This window comes from Neovison vison, chromosome 6 (assembly GCF_020171115.1).
Source record: "Neovison vison isolate M4711 chromosome 6, ASM_NN_V1, whole genome shotgun sequence".
NCBI lineage: Eukaryota > Metazoa > Chordata > Mammalia > Carnivora > Mustelidae > Neogale > Neogale vison.
The window spans coordinates 93519212-93532321 of NC_058096.1; the positions used below are offsets into that span (position 1 = coordinate 93519212).

General features: G+C 39.3%; 1 protein-coding gene across 11 annotated transcripts in view; it reads right to left on the minus strand.

Annotated features, from left to right (window-relative positions):
• The window catches only part of MECOM (MDS1 and EVI1 complex locus), a 547090-nt gene that overhangs the window by 35230 nt on the left and 498750 nt on the right, over nucleotides 1-13110 (minus strand). For 8 of the 11 annotated variants that reach the window (XM_044251749.1, XM_044251741.1, XM_044251739.1 and 5 more), the window contains 4 exons: nucleotides 12236-12338; nucleotides 8291-8507; nucleotides 2634-2781; nucleotides 1193-1349 (listed from right to left, as the gene is read on the minus strand). In XM_044251749.1, coding sequence (XP_044107684.1) covers nucleotides 1193-1349; nucleotides 2634-2781; nucleotides 8291-8507; nucleotides 12236-12338 — 625 coding nt within the window. The remainder of the gene's footprint in view (nucleotides 1-1192; nucleotides 1350-2633; nucleotides 2782-8290; nucleotides 8508-12235; nucleotides 12339-13110) is intronic. The other 3 variants (XM_044251750.1, XM_044251742.1, XM_044251740.1) reach the window with 1 other exon arrangement.

The window sequence follows — 13110 nt, forward strand, 5'->3', positions numbered from 1 at the left end:
AGACTCAAAAAATAAAAAACTCCCTTGATGCATGGAAGCACAAAAGAGGACTGTGCCAAGATAAAAAGGAGGAAGGTTAGTCTCTGGTATCTCCATGTTGGTACTAAAAAATATTTTTTGCCTATCAGGTCCTGTAGTAGTGTCTCATACCTCTACTACAGAATTTTACATATTTATCAGAAATAAAACGTTTTATAAGGGTTCCCAAGTCAGAGGTTTTGTCATCTATGGAGTGTGCTTCAAAGAGTTCTATGCTCGTCTGGATCCAAAATCAGTCTTGACCTTTGTGGCACAACTCAGTGAGTCACTGTGTTTGTATGCCCCGCTGAGCAATGGATCAAAAGAAGTCCAAAGTCATTGCCCAGAGGAACCGAAAACAACTGATTTTCCTTATGAAACATTTCAGCACAACACAGGGAATAGCAGCGGGTGGACAGAAGAAGCAGCAAATGAGCACTGAGTTTTACTTTATGCGGAATGTGTTACTAAAAAGTACAGGGATGTTCCAAGTAGTTGGTCGGACTGGATGTCCCCTGAAAACATACTACCTGTAAATTTGCTTTACTGCGGTGGGTTATAGAAGCAGCATGTCCAGCATCAAAGTGAGAATGTTCTGCTTTTCAACTAACTGAGAACTACTGGCCGGCAGTCTGTGATTGGTAACAAGTGTAGATTAAGGGGTATTTTATTCCCTTTCCAGCACACCCCCTCCACACACACACACACGTACACACACACACACCCAGTCTTAAGCCTCCTTGCCAAGTGGGGTACTTCCAGCCCTTTCTGATCCAGAACAGGTTTTTATCACTTCACCTCCTTTAGTGGCGTCTGCCATTGTCAGCGTGAGACAAATCTGGTTGTCTCTATTAAATCCTACAACCTGGAGAGTCTTCCCATCCATTATTTAATGACTTCTCCCTTCTCTGCTCATTATTGATTTCATCTAAAAGAAAACACCCCGGGGATTACAGACAAAAAAACACAAAACAAACAAACAAACAAACAAAACCAAAACCCCTGGATCTGGGTGTTACAAGATTTTCTTGTAACAGAAAACAGCCTTACTGGACTGGACCATAATGAGCTAATGCAGAGACCCTTCCACGGCCACGTGGCCACTCTCCTGATCACAGTGCCTTTCGGACGAGAGAAGGATGCAGGAAGGAGGGCTGGAGTGTGAAAAACTTACAGATAAAGGGCTTCACACTGCTGTGGATGTGCTTGTGTTGTTTGAGGCCCGATGAAGTGGCAAACGTTTTGCCACACTCCGGGCACGCGTGGGCCCGGGCACCAACATGCTGAGAGCGGATGTGCCGCTGAAGGTTGCTAGGGTCCGTGAAAACCTGCTAGGAAATGAGTACTGATTAATCAGGAAACTTAATTCAAGGACACAATAAAGAAGACCAGGAATGACTCGAGAAGGAATTTTATTTGTTTTGCTTTTGTTTATTTGTTTTCCCCAAAGACCAAAAGAAAGTCATAATTCCAAAGCATGAGCTCCTCTAGGATAGGGACTGTAAATTATTCAGCTCTTTATCCTTAGCATGAAATGTCCATCAGTATCAGTTGAACAAAATAATTAATGGCATGATTAGACCGTGTTCAAGATCTTTTTGATCCCATTTAGAGTGATTAGAGTTGAACAATAAAATGCCAGCCAAGACATGATTAAAACTGGTGTGCTATTTCCATCCTCTAAACCAAGACACGCTGGGTACAAAATTGGGGGGGAATTTTACTTAAGTATCTCAAATCTATTCAAGGAGCTCCCCCAGGAGTTAAAGCTAACAAATGTGTTTCAGCAAGTTACCATGAAGCTAACACTATTCCTTAAAACTCTGTGCTAAAAAAATAAAGAAAGAAAGAAAGAAAAAGAAAAAGTCACCTATACTTTTGGGAGCAAAACATCTCTAAAGATAATTTCCAGTGCCACAATTTCCCCTGATATGAAGAAAGATATTCAAATGATATGAAAAGTTTTCGGAAATAGAAATCAACTTTAATGACATGAGGACATCTTTTAGTTAATTGAGAACCGTGAAGATTAAATGATGTAAACCAATGTTCTCATATTTCAGAGTCAAGGTCAAGATGGAGTGCTTTCCTTGCACCCCTATGCTGTTCAGCAGTGGCCACTAAGGGACTACGCTTTCAATTAGAACCAAGTTATGATTTATGGTAGGGACTTGGGTGGAAAAATTTGCAAATGCAGGAGTCTCCTATTCTTTCTGAATAGGCATTCAGAAACTTTATGTGACTTCCTCACAAATTGCTATTAAAAGAAATCAGTAAATGTGCATTGGATAAAATTTGCCTTCTCCATAAGGCTATAAAACAACCCCACACTGGCAAGCCAGTAGCGGAACCAGGAATTTACCAAGGATGTCTGACACCTAGTTCTGGAACTCACCATTAAGCCTCACTTCCTCCCTTACAAAAATAAAAGGACACCCACTAAGTGTTTTTATACACTGTACTAATGCCTTTTAGCATACAACACTCAGTCTACTTTTCTCAAGATATTTATAGTTTCCCCTCTCAAGGCTTGTTTTTATATATCATAGCAAGTGATGGATTAAGAGAGAGCAGGATGACAGAGAGAGGCCAAGTAGTCTACAAATTCACTGTACCTTGGCACAGTTTTCACATTCATAGTGCTTTCCACTGTCATGTGACATCTGGTGGCGAATTAAATTGGACTTCCAGTTAAATGCCTTGGGACACTGATCACACTTGTATTCCCTCTCTTCAGTATGTGACAACATGTGTTTCTCCAGGCTGTTAAGAGAACAATTGATTTAATAAGACATGGTGACAAAGAACACATTCATAAACAGAATGTCATTTTATTAGTAATCCAACCGGCAATTAAAGAGAAAAGAAGGAAAAGTGGTGAGGTGAGGAAGATGAAGAAGAAACAGGCCTGCAACAGACAAAAGAAAATGTATTTCTCCTAGACTGTGTCTCTTACTAATACAGAGAGGTACCCCTGTTAGAAAATAAATTGGATACAGCTATCAGGGATTAGTTGCCAGTTCAAGGGTATGGTAAACGACTAGTCGTTTATCCAGTTCTCGATTCACTACACCATTCTCAGGTCAACACATTTTGCTCATACCCACTCAATTCAAACACAAACACTCAAACAGAAGATCCTCAAAATTGCTTAAGAACGTGCAGGCAGGGGCACCTGGGTGGCTCAGTGGGTTAAAGCCTCTGCCTTTGGCTCAGGTCATGATCCCGGGATCCTGGAATCGAGCCCTGCATCGGGCTCTCTGCTCTGCAAACAGCCTGTTTCCTCCTCTCTCTCTGCCTGCCTTTCTGCCTACTTATGATCTCTGTCTGTCAAATAAATAAATAAAATCTTAAAAAAAAAAAAAAGAACATGCAGGCAGGTATTCTATCTAAAGCCTATAACCTCTACATTCAAAAAGGTACTTTTTTCCCATATCGCTGTATAGGAAAGTAAGCTGTACGCTAACCATTCAACAAGCAACTTCCCAATATAACCCTGGGGTGATTGGATGGATGGTGAAGCAGATGAACCGATGAATGCATATGGATATACAAAGATACAAAAGGGTATATATATAGTGCCTATGCACTAGGGAGGAAGGAAAAGTGTATAATATTATAAGCAGATGTACTATTAAAGGCCCACAAAAGAAAAGCAGTTAGAAGTTTCTCATAAGCATAATTTCTCTGATTTAAAGTTTAGGATATTTTTGCTTCTCTAATATTCCCCTCTCTTCTAAAACTTGTATGTGAAATCCGCAGGAATGCAATGAAAAGGAAATAATATAGATAATGGATTGCTGTGATACTCAGATGTTTATAACATGTTTGTAAATTAAGTACAAACAGATAACACACGGGGATACTACCCCAAATAAGGTAACCAGAGTCCCTTGGAGAAATAGCCTGTTTCAAACTTGAAGCCCGAGATACACAAGATGGGCCCTGAACATCTTGTTACAGCAAACTGCAAGAAAGTTACAGATCATGTCAAAAGAATTAAGGTACCAACCTGAAAAGACACCCACTGACCAGATGTGAGGAAATTTAAGCATCAATAAAAATAGTAATCTCATCCTTTAACAAGAAATATTCAAAATCACACAAACAAAGCCCCACTGGTCACCCATGGAAGATGCTAGGAAGCCAAAAACTTATTCTGAAAACTAGTAAATAAAGGGGGAAACTCACACATGTGTCCTGCCTTTCCTATATGAACTGAACTTCAGGGTGAGCAAACAAACAATAAATTCTCTCTGCATAGAATTAATATAGATAATAATGAAAGAATGATAGAAGTAGAAAACATTCATTTTATAGCACATAAACAATTAGTACACTTAGGCAATCCATAAATAAATACTCTGCCTCCTGAAGGAAATAAACCATAACATCAGTGAGGTATTCTTCCTAAAACAATGAACCCAAACCTGATCGAGGCTTGGGACATTTTACAGGAAGTAGAGAAGATGGAGAAAGATTTTTAACACCAAGGGCACATGATCAGTAGAATCCAGACCGGAGCGAATGCTACAGGAAAAAGCAGTTTCTTCTATAAATAAACTTTAATGAGGGAGGGAGGGAAATGAAATAAAGAGACTGACTGGAGGAACTTATAAATTAAAAGAGACATAAGAGATATGTCTACTAATTACATTGGTGGACCTTAGCATGATCTTATTTCAAACAAAAAACTCTAAAAGTAATGATATAAGTGGGGGAGTTTGAACACTGATTTTATATTTTGTAATACCAAAGAATCACTATTTTTAAAGTGTGGTGTTGAAACTTGTATTTTAAAGAGTCCTTTTTTTTTTTCTACAGATACATACTGAGCTATTTATGAATAAAATGACATAATGTCCAGGATTTGTTTCAATAATCTGAACGAGTGTAGCTGAGACAAGACTGGCCTTGTATGATAATTATCGAAACCGAGTCTATGGGGGTTTATTACACCGACCTCTCTAGTTTTGTGTATTTTGAAATTTTCCATAGTAAAAAGATATTTTTAAAAAACTACTAAGCATGTAAGCACTCTTTCTTTCCCAAGTTTTATTTTTCTGGGAGATGAATACTCTAAAATTCAAGGATCAAGTAAGATGCCTGTATGCCTAGAATGTATCCAGTAGTCGTGTAGACTGTGTGCGTGGCAGTGTGCATTAAAAAAAAGTGCCCTTTCTCATATTTGATAAATTAGAAATATCTTTCCCTATTCATTCTCTTCCTCAGCTTCCTCCCTACAACCCTACTCAAAGTGGCACGTGAACTTACTTTTCCTGCCCCATGAGTCAGTTGACTTTGTAATGCTGTTCTATTTGAGCACAAATGATGATATCTCTGTGAACAAAAGGTACCAGGAGAGTACAGGTGTGTGGAGTCACAAGAACAGCCCTATCTTTATCTACAATATGTAATTCTCTGTTTGTTACACAAGTTGAAATATTAAGAGAGTTAAGAGAGAGATACCATCGACTCCAGTTAACATTGAACTGAGTCAGGGACATCTTCTAATCACTGCATAGATTAATATTCTCCTTGTCATCCTCAGCTACCCAGGAAGGCATGCCACTCTATGACATACATTATATTCCAGTGTGTGTGTCCAGTGGTAGAGACTGGCCCATACATGGATTCTTATTCCTGTGCCCTAAAATCCAATGATAGAGTTTCAAGGGTATACTACATGGCATACGGGGGAAAAATAAATAGCAGTGCAAAGGGAACTCTCCTTTCTTTGTTTCTTCTATTCCAGCATAAAATCTGTACTGTTCCATGGAATTATCAGCTATCAGTTCATCAGTGACAGAAAGAATAAAAAAGTGAACGGTTCTTATAGATGACAATGTGCTTTTCTTTCACAAACATAGAAGCCATCCGGTCAGTTTTTAATGAGGCTTCTTTCTCTACTTTCCATAGAACTTCATCCTAATTTATAGAGCTTTGCCTAGTTTTCTGGGTTCTTTTATTTTTTTTAAATTTTATTTATTTATTTGACAGACAGAGATCACAGGCAGGCAGAAAGGCAGGCACAGAGAGTGGAAGGGAAGCAGGTTCCCTGCTGAGCAGAGAGCCCGATGCGATGCGGGGCTCAATCCCAGGACCCTGGGATCATGACCTGAGCCGAAGGCAGCAGCTTTAACCCACTGAGCCACCCAGGCGCCCCTTCTGGGTTCTTTTAAACTTTTGCATATTAACCTTTGCTTCTCGCTGTTTTTTTTTTTGTGGGATAGGAGGGAAAGGAGTATTTTTTTCCCTCAACATTTTACAGAAAAATACAGAATAATTACCATGTCAAAAAAGGATTTCTCATTTGTTTAAAATATAAAGCAACAATATAGGATTCAAAAAAGTGGAAAATATTCAGGGAATGTAGGTTCTGCACATGGCTAAATTATTTAACCAAAAACACCACTTAGATGGTCGACATCAGGTTGCATAGTGACATGCTAGATCCATCTGGCTGAGCTATCGAAAAGTAAGTTTTGAGGGTTCATCCAAAACCGGATAATTAGGTTTCCTTATTGTTTTCCACTGAATGTTTGACTGAAGGAACCAAACTGACAGTTGGTTTTGGCATTAAGTAGCGTTGACTCAGGCTCAATCCGACAACTAGTCAGAGTAAGAACCTCTCCCCACCTCCCCGCCATACGCTTCTAGTGGGAAGTAGGAATTACATTTTAGTGTTTAGTGTTTAGTGTTTAACAATTTTTGTTCCATAATGCTGTCCGTTAGCTCTAATAACTAAATTGAAGGAAATATACTTCATCTATGGCATCAGAGATACTGTTTTACATATAAATACTTTATCCACTGGTATTTATTACTTTTCATTTCATTTTTTAATTTGGTCACAGTTACATTTATAAGATATGCTATGACTTTATTTTTATTACAAATCTATGTTTTATCAAACATCTATAGTAGATTTATTCTCTACATGGATTTATATTAAATAACAAAGATGACTTTAAAGGGTACTGGAAAAGCCTTTTTGTTCCCCTTTACTCTCTAAAAGCTAAATTGGGCCTGAACTTTCAAACCTAGAAATTCATTCTTTTGACTCAATCTCCTCAAGGAATGGGTTATACTTGATGCTTTTTAAGTTACTTATGCACTAAAATCAATGACTACTGTATGAGGCTTCTTATAAGAAGCCTAGCCAGAGAAGAGGATGCAGGGCAACCAAGAGAGGGAAAGAAAAGAGAAGAGAAGGGAAGGCATTAAGGAAAGAAAGGGAGCAAAATGGTCAAGGGCAATAGGTGGGGTGTCCAAGATAAACCCTGAGTAATTCACACTCCTGAGTACTACCATTCCCACCTAAATTCAACGTTATGCTCATTTGAATTCTGATTCTAGGTTCCAAGGATCGTTTCTGGATTTAAAAGCAGAGAAATCAATGTAGTTATTAAAACCGTTTGTGGGCTGAGGCAAAAAACCACTAGGTAGAAACAAACAGAAAATCTATGAGCTGGTTATATACATCCCTGATCTGAAAGGCTGTTCTGTAGCAAATTACCAATATAGGTAATTCCAAGGGTATGTTCCAGAGTTTCTGTTTTCTCTAATAGTATTTTTTAAAAAGTTCTTTAAAAAAGTTCAAAAGTCTACCAAGATTAATATATTGCTGATTTGTGATTTTTACTTTGTTAAATATAAGGATTAGAGAATCATTTCATTTAGATCAAGTTTCCTTTTTTCCCTTTTAGGAAACAGGATATTTTCTTCATTGGAAATGATTTTCTTACTCTTTTATACATGTGCAGTTTAGATAAATAGTTGAAATGAAATCCACAGGTGACACACATCTATCAAAAGATCATCCTTCTTTCATTAAGTCTATACCAGAACCAATCTTTTTTTTTTTTTTTTTAATCATCTAGATGTTTCTAGAGGCAGCTTTACTGTTTGGCATATGATGACTTTAATTGGCATCAGTGTTGTTCCAGCGTTCTTGATTCTCCAAGTCATATTTTATGCTGCAACGTTAAGCTTTCAGTTACCAATAACACTGTGTAAACAAACATAAACACATTATTTTCTGTCTAGCATCAAAATAACTATTTCCAACTCCATTTAAGTGTTTTACAGATAAGAATTTCCAGTGAAAACTGATTTCTGAAACATGTTGCTAGCACTTCGTCAGGCTCATCGGAGTTCCCAATTTCCCATCAGTATACATTCTGAAAATTCAGCCTACCAACTGTATAACAACAACACTTGACGGCAGAGTAAATAAACATGTTCCCTAGTGCAACAAGCCACTTCTAACCTTTGCAAATCGGGGAAGACTTGGTCACATTCCTTACACTCCTGGATTGCATGTATGTCTCGGAGATCGTTTTCACTTTCGAGTTTTTGTTGAAAGTCTTCTTCCACCATTGAAAATGCTGAGTGAGGGGTACTGCAGGGGAACTTCTGGTGATCTGCCAGTTCAGCCTTGGACTCAAAGAGCTGGTCACAGTCCTCACAGCGATATTGCCGTTCTTCTGTGAAAATAATTCAGATATTACGAGGCCTGGGCCGATCAGGTATTGTCAACCACAAACCAGCAGTTAGTTCTTATTGAATTATGGAAGATGTATGAGAAATGATTTAGTTGTCATTTCCACCACTTCCATTTTAACCTGAATTAAAAATAATACCTGTAGAGAAGCCAGGACACAACCTAGCAGGATAATGTGGTTCCTTTGGCTACAGCAGAGCTTCCTTACCAGAGAATACGGCTTAAACCCTTCCAGAAGTTAGTATTCACAGGACATTAGAAGTAATAATAACCACTGACTGTGCATCATCTATTTCCTCAACCCCATTCGTGGATTACTGATATTTCTCAAAACCTGATCATGAGAAATTATACGTCGGATTTTTATCCTGTTCTCACATGAGCCTACTAAAGCTCAGAGAAGTTTAGTAAGCAGTCAGGGATTACAGATTCAAAGGGTACTGCCAGGATAAGAATCCATCTGTGTCTTATACCCTTCTCACTGTGCCATGTTACAGTGGGACACCGAGTCCCGCTCTGAGTCCTGCTTATACCTGGTTAATAGCAGTAAATGTGGGATTTTTCATTACATTCCTCATTACCACGTAATAGGACACAGGATGTTTTCAGTATCCTGTGAGGCTAATTTACATTACCCTAGGGTCAGTGCTAATTGGCAGGACCCTGTTAAAGAGCAAACATATCATGAATTTGCACTCTGAATCAGTAAGATAAATAAATGGTCGTAGCGGGAACTAGCGATAACAAGGTTATAAAGTGTCAGGCTAGTGATGGTATTGTTCCTATTCTTTCCCTCTGAATTGCTTTTAGCCCACTCGTGAGGCCATACTATGCACACATCACACAGACACAATCACAGAGGTATTGAAAACAGCTCACAATCATGAAAAGACACCCAGGGCAACATGATCCATAATCCCTGTTTTATAGACCTACAGCCAGGACCTATAGCCAGTGGTTCACTGACTGAATGTTTTTGTGGGAATATTTTAGTCACCAACAAATGCTAGGCATTCTGCTAGGGAATGACTATATAACAAACTCAAGGGGATACACATGTGAACAAATAGAGTGTGATATATTTTATGACAGATGCATGCACAGAGCCTAAGGGAGCCCAGAGGAACGTGTCTAATCCATCTAATCTGAGGGAGAGAGGTTCAGAAAAGGCTTTGTAAGGAGCAAGCATCAGCCAGGTGGAAGTGTGATGAGGGAGGACGTTTCAGGCAGTGGAAACAGCGTTGACCAATGGTAAAGGAAAGGAAGAGCATGGCAGCTTTTGGAAAGACAAAGCTATAGGGGAAAAAAGGGCAGGTTGATAGGGTGCATGTAGGGAAGCAATGGGAAGTGAAGTAAGAGAGGGTAGCAGGTCGCTAGGGACTTTGGAGGCTCGTGCTAAGAGGGGAACAGAAAGCCACTGAAAGTCAGATAGCCCAGCTGTAGCATGGGGAGTTAAGTAGAAGTCAAATGGGACACGACTGCTGTAACCCACACACAATACTGGTTCATTTAAACTAAACCAGTAACAGGGGGCCCAGGATGGTAAAGAAACCAGTATGTAGATTTAATATGTGTGTCAACTTTGGACTGTGGAGGGTTAAGGAAAAGGGGGTATTCTAAAGTAAATCACCTCAGCTCGAAAGTCAGGTTTCTCGATGACATTTTTCAGGCAATGGAAACATTTCCTTATAATCTGTCACCCTATTCACATATTTCAGATCTACATTTAGGGTGTGCCTGGGTGGCTCAGTTGGTTAAGCATCCAAGTCTTGATTTTGGCTCAGGTCCTAATCTCAGGGTCATGATGAGATTGAGTCCTGTGCTGGGCGTGAAGCCTGTTTAGGATTCATTCTCTCTCTCTCTCTCTCTCTCCCCAAGCCCTGCTCGCTCTTGCTCTCTCTCTCTTTAAAACAAAAAACATAAAACAAACAAATAAAAAACTACATTTAGGATCTTGCCAGCAGTCTGAACCCAAACGAAACTTCCAGGCCACAGAATGGATGGAAGAGGCCTAGGTTTTAGAAGCAGCAAGACCTCGGTTTGAAAGCTGACTCTACTTTCTAGTCATGTGGTCTTGACCAATATACCTAGCTTTAGGTAACCTCAGTTCTTCTATGTGTATAATAGAAATGACTCCTCTCCTATAGTTTTAATCTATGTATAAGACCAAATGAGATAATAAATGGAGAGCATATATCTGGTATACACTAGGTGTGTGATGCATGTTCTATTTTCTCTTTCCTAAGCAATGTGAAATTGTAGTAGTATAAAACACAAATCACCACTTAAGCATCATAAATATTACATATAACATATATGGTGTATATATATGGATACGGATATGACACAATAGAAACAAAAAACAACTGGTAGGTTCAAGAGTGTTGTAAAGGCAGGTCACTCATGAATGGGAGCCCTGAAAGAAGAACAGCCATTTCTATTTAGTTTTTTTAGAATATTTATATTGTTAAACATTTATATTTAGAATTTAGAATATTTCAAATATTTATATATCTAGAACATTTGGAATATTTTTATATAGCTAGAACATTTATATTTCTAAAACAATTGTTTGAAAACCTTTTTAGACCTAACATTCACCAATGAAAGTTGTCTTGCACTAGAGAAAACCCAGATTACAGTTCTTATCCTATAAGCCCCCTCAGCTCTCACATACCTGGTTGGACCAGACTCCCTATTCGGGCTGAAACTCTACCACGCTCATTGAGAACACTGGGTTTCTAAGAAGAAAATAATTTCCAAAAGGTTCCCAAAAATATAACTGCTATAATCTACCAGAAGGCAGAAGGCAGTCCAGCCAAGGGAAAAAATGTTCAAGTAAAGAGCCAGCCAAGACTGGTAGCTTCCTTCGGAGGAGTTCCAGAAGCAGAGACTGAGGTTTTCCTGTCGGGAATGCCAGAAGGATGGGAGGTGGCTCGATCCCCACCTGTCAGCTAAGTTGGGGTGAGTAACCCTTCCCAGTCGTCCTTCCAACTACAAAACACTCTAAAGTCACCACTAGATTATCTTAAACCAAATTGTGTTATATTAGGAGACAGAAATAAGAAAGAGAAAGAAAAGAGTACTCCATTTTTATCCCAATGGTACAAATCAATATGGGAAGAATGTTCTCTTTATTGGTCCTATACGTATACAACTAGTAATTATAATTGTTTTGATCCCCACTTCATTTGATTTAGAATAGTTCTCTGGCAAATACAAATTTCTCTGGGTGTAAAATTTCCTCATGTGTACTTTTCTCCCAATCCCCATCCCCCAGCCCTCTCCCATATGGTCATGCTGGCTAGGATTTTACTCTCATTGACACACTTTTCCCAGTAACAGAACATTAGATGAAAAGACACAGCCACTAGACTTATGAAAATCCAAACTGAGTTCCCTGAAATGACTTCCGTTCAGTGAAAGGATTCTCCCCATAGTCTAAGACACTGACAAAAAATTTAACCATGCGGTATCTCAGTCGAAATAGTCAAAATTCCTTTGGCCTCCACTTTAGGGAAGACCTCTGCTGACTTAAGCTTCACAGTAACATTAGCCAGATGTCAAGCCAAGAAAAGAGCCAGTTGCAAGAGAAAGAGTTTGTTAAAGCTGACACTGAAGAGCCAGGAAAACCGATACACGCCACATGCAGTGGACTCATGGGGATGCTTGATCCCACGCAACCAAATGAGGGCAATGAGCAGTACTAACCGTGGATGTCCGGCGCCATAGTCTCATGGGGATAGTCCTCACTCTTCATGAACAGCAGGAGCTCCTCTCCTGGTGCAATGTCTGCGACTACTCTATAAAATATCTTCAGAAGACCAGAAATGGAGGCGGTGGAAAGAGAGAAAGAAGTGAATGTTAAGAAAGGACAAGATATTCACTCATACCTGTACATTGTCTCAGACCTTAACAAACATGTTTCTTTTTATTTTTATCAGAAGAAGTGCGACTTCCTGTTTTGTGTCCTGAAAATTAGGCTTCTGATGACAACTGGAAAGCTGTGATTCTCATGCCAGTTCACAAATCTCTTCCAAATCCTACTTTACCCATCAAACTGTCTTCATACAAGGCTTTCTGTATCACATATACCTTGTGGAATATTTGGCGAAGGACTTTCCCTTCTCTGAATTCCTCACTCTAGTGAACTCCCCAGGTATTCACAGAGCTGAATGTGTCTGGCATTACCCAGCAGCAGCCTTGCAAAGGGTGGCAAGGGCACAACGGCCTCCCTTAACATGTTCTCAAAAGCAGCCACCTTCTCAACAAGGTGTTCTTAAGGCAGTAGATTGGAAGGAGCTGAGCTGTAGCGAACATAGTCAAAGGAAAATCCTTTGTTTTTAAAAAGCTTAATCCCCCGCTCACTAATCATTAGTACTCCCAGATCCAGGACTTGCCCTCACACTCCAGCTCCTGACTCCCATTCTCTGAAAGTAGGCAGTATGCCTTTAATTCATTCATTCATCAGGGTGGCAGGGTATAGTACTTATTCCCCTGCCTTCTAGCAAAATTCTGAGGAAACAAAAAATTTAATAGATCTGTTAATGACTAACTAAAAAGCTGTCAGGCAAATGTGGACCTAT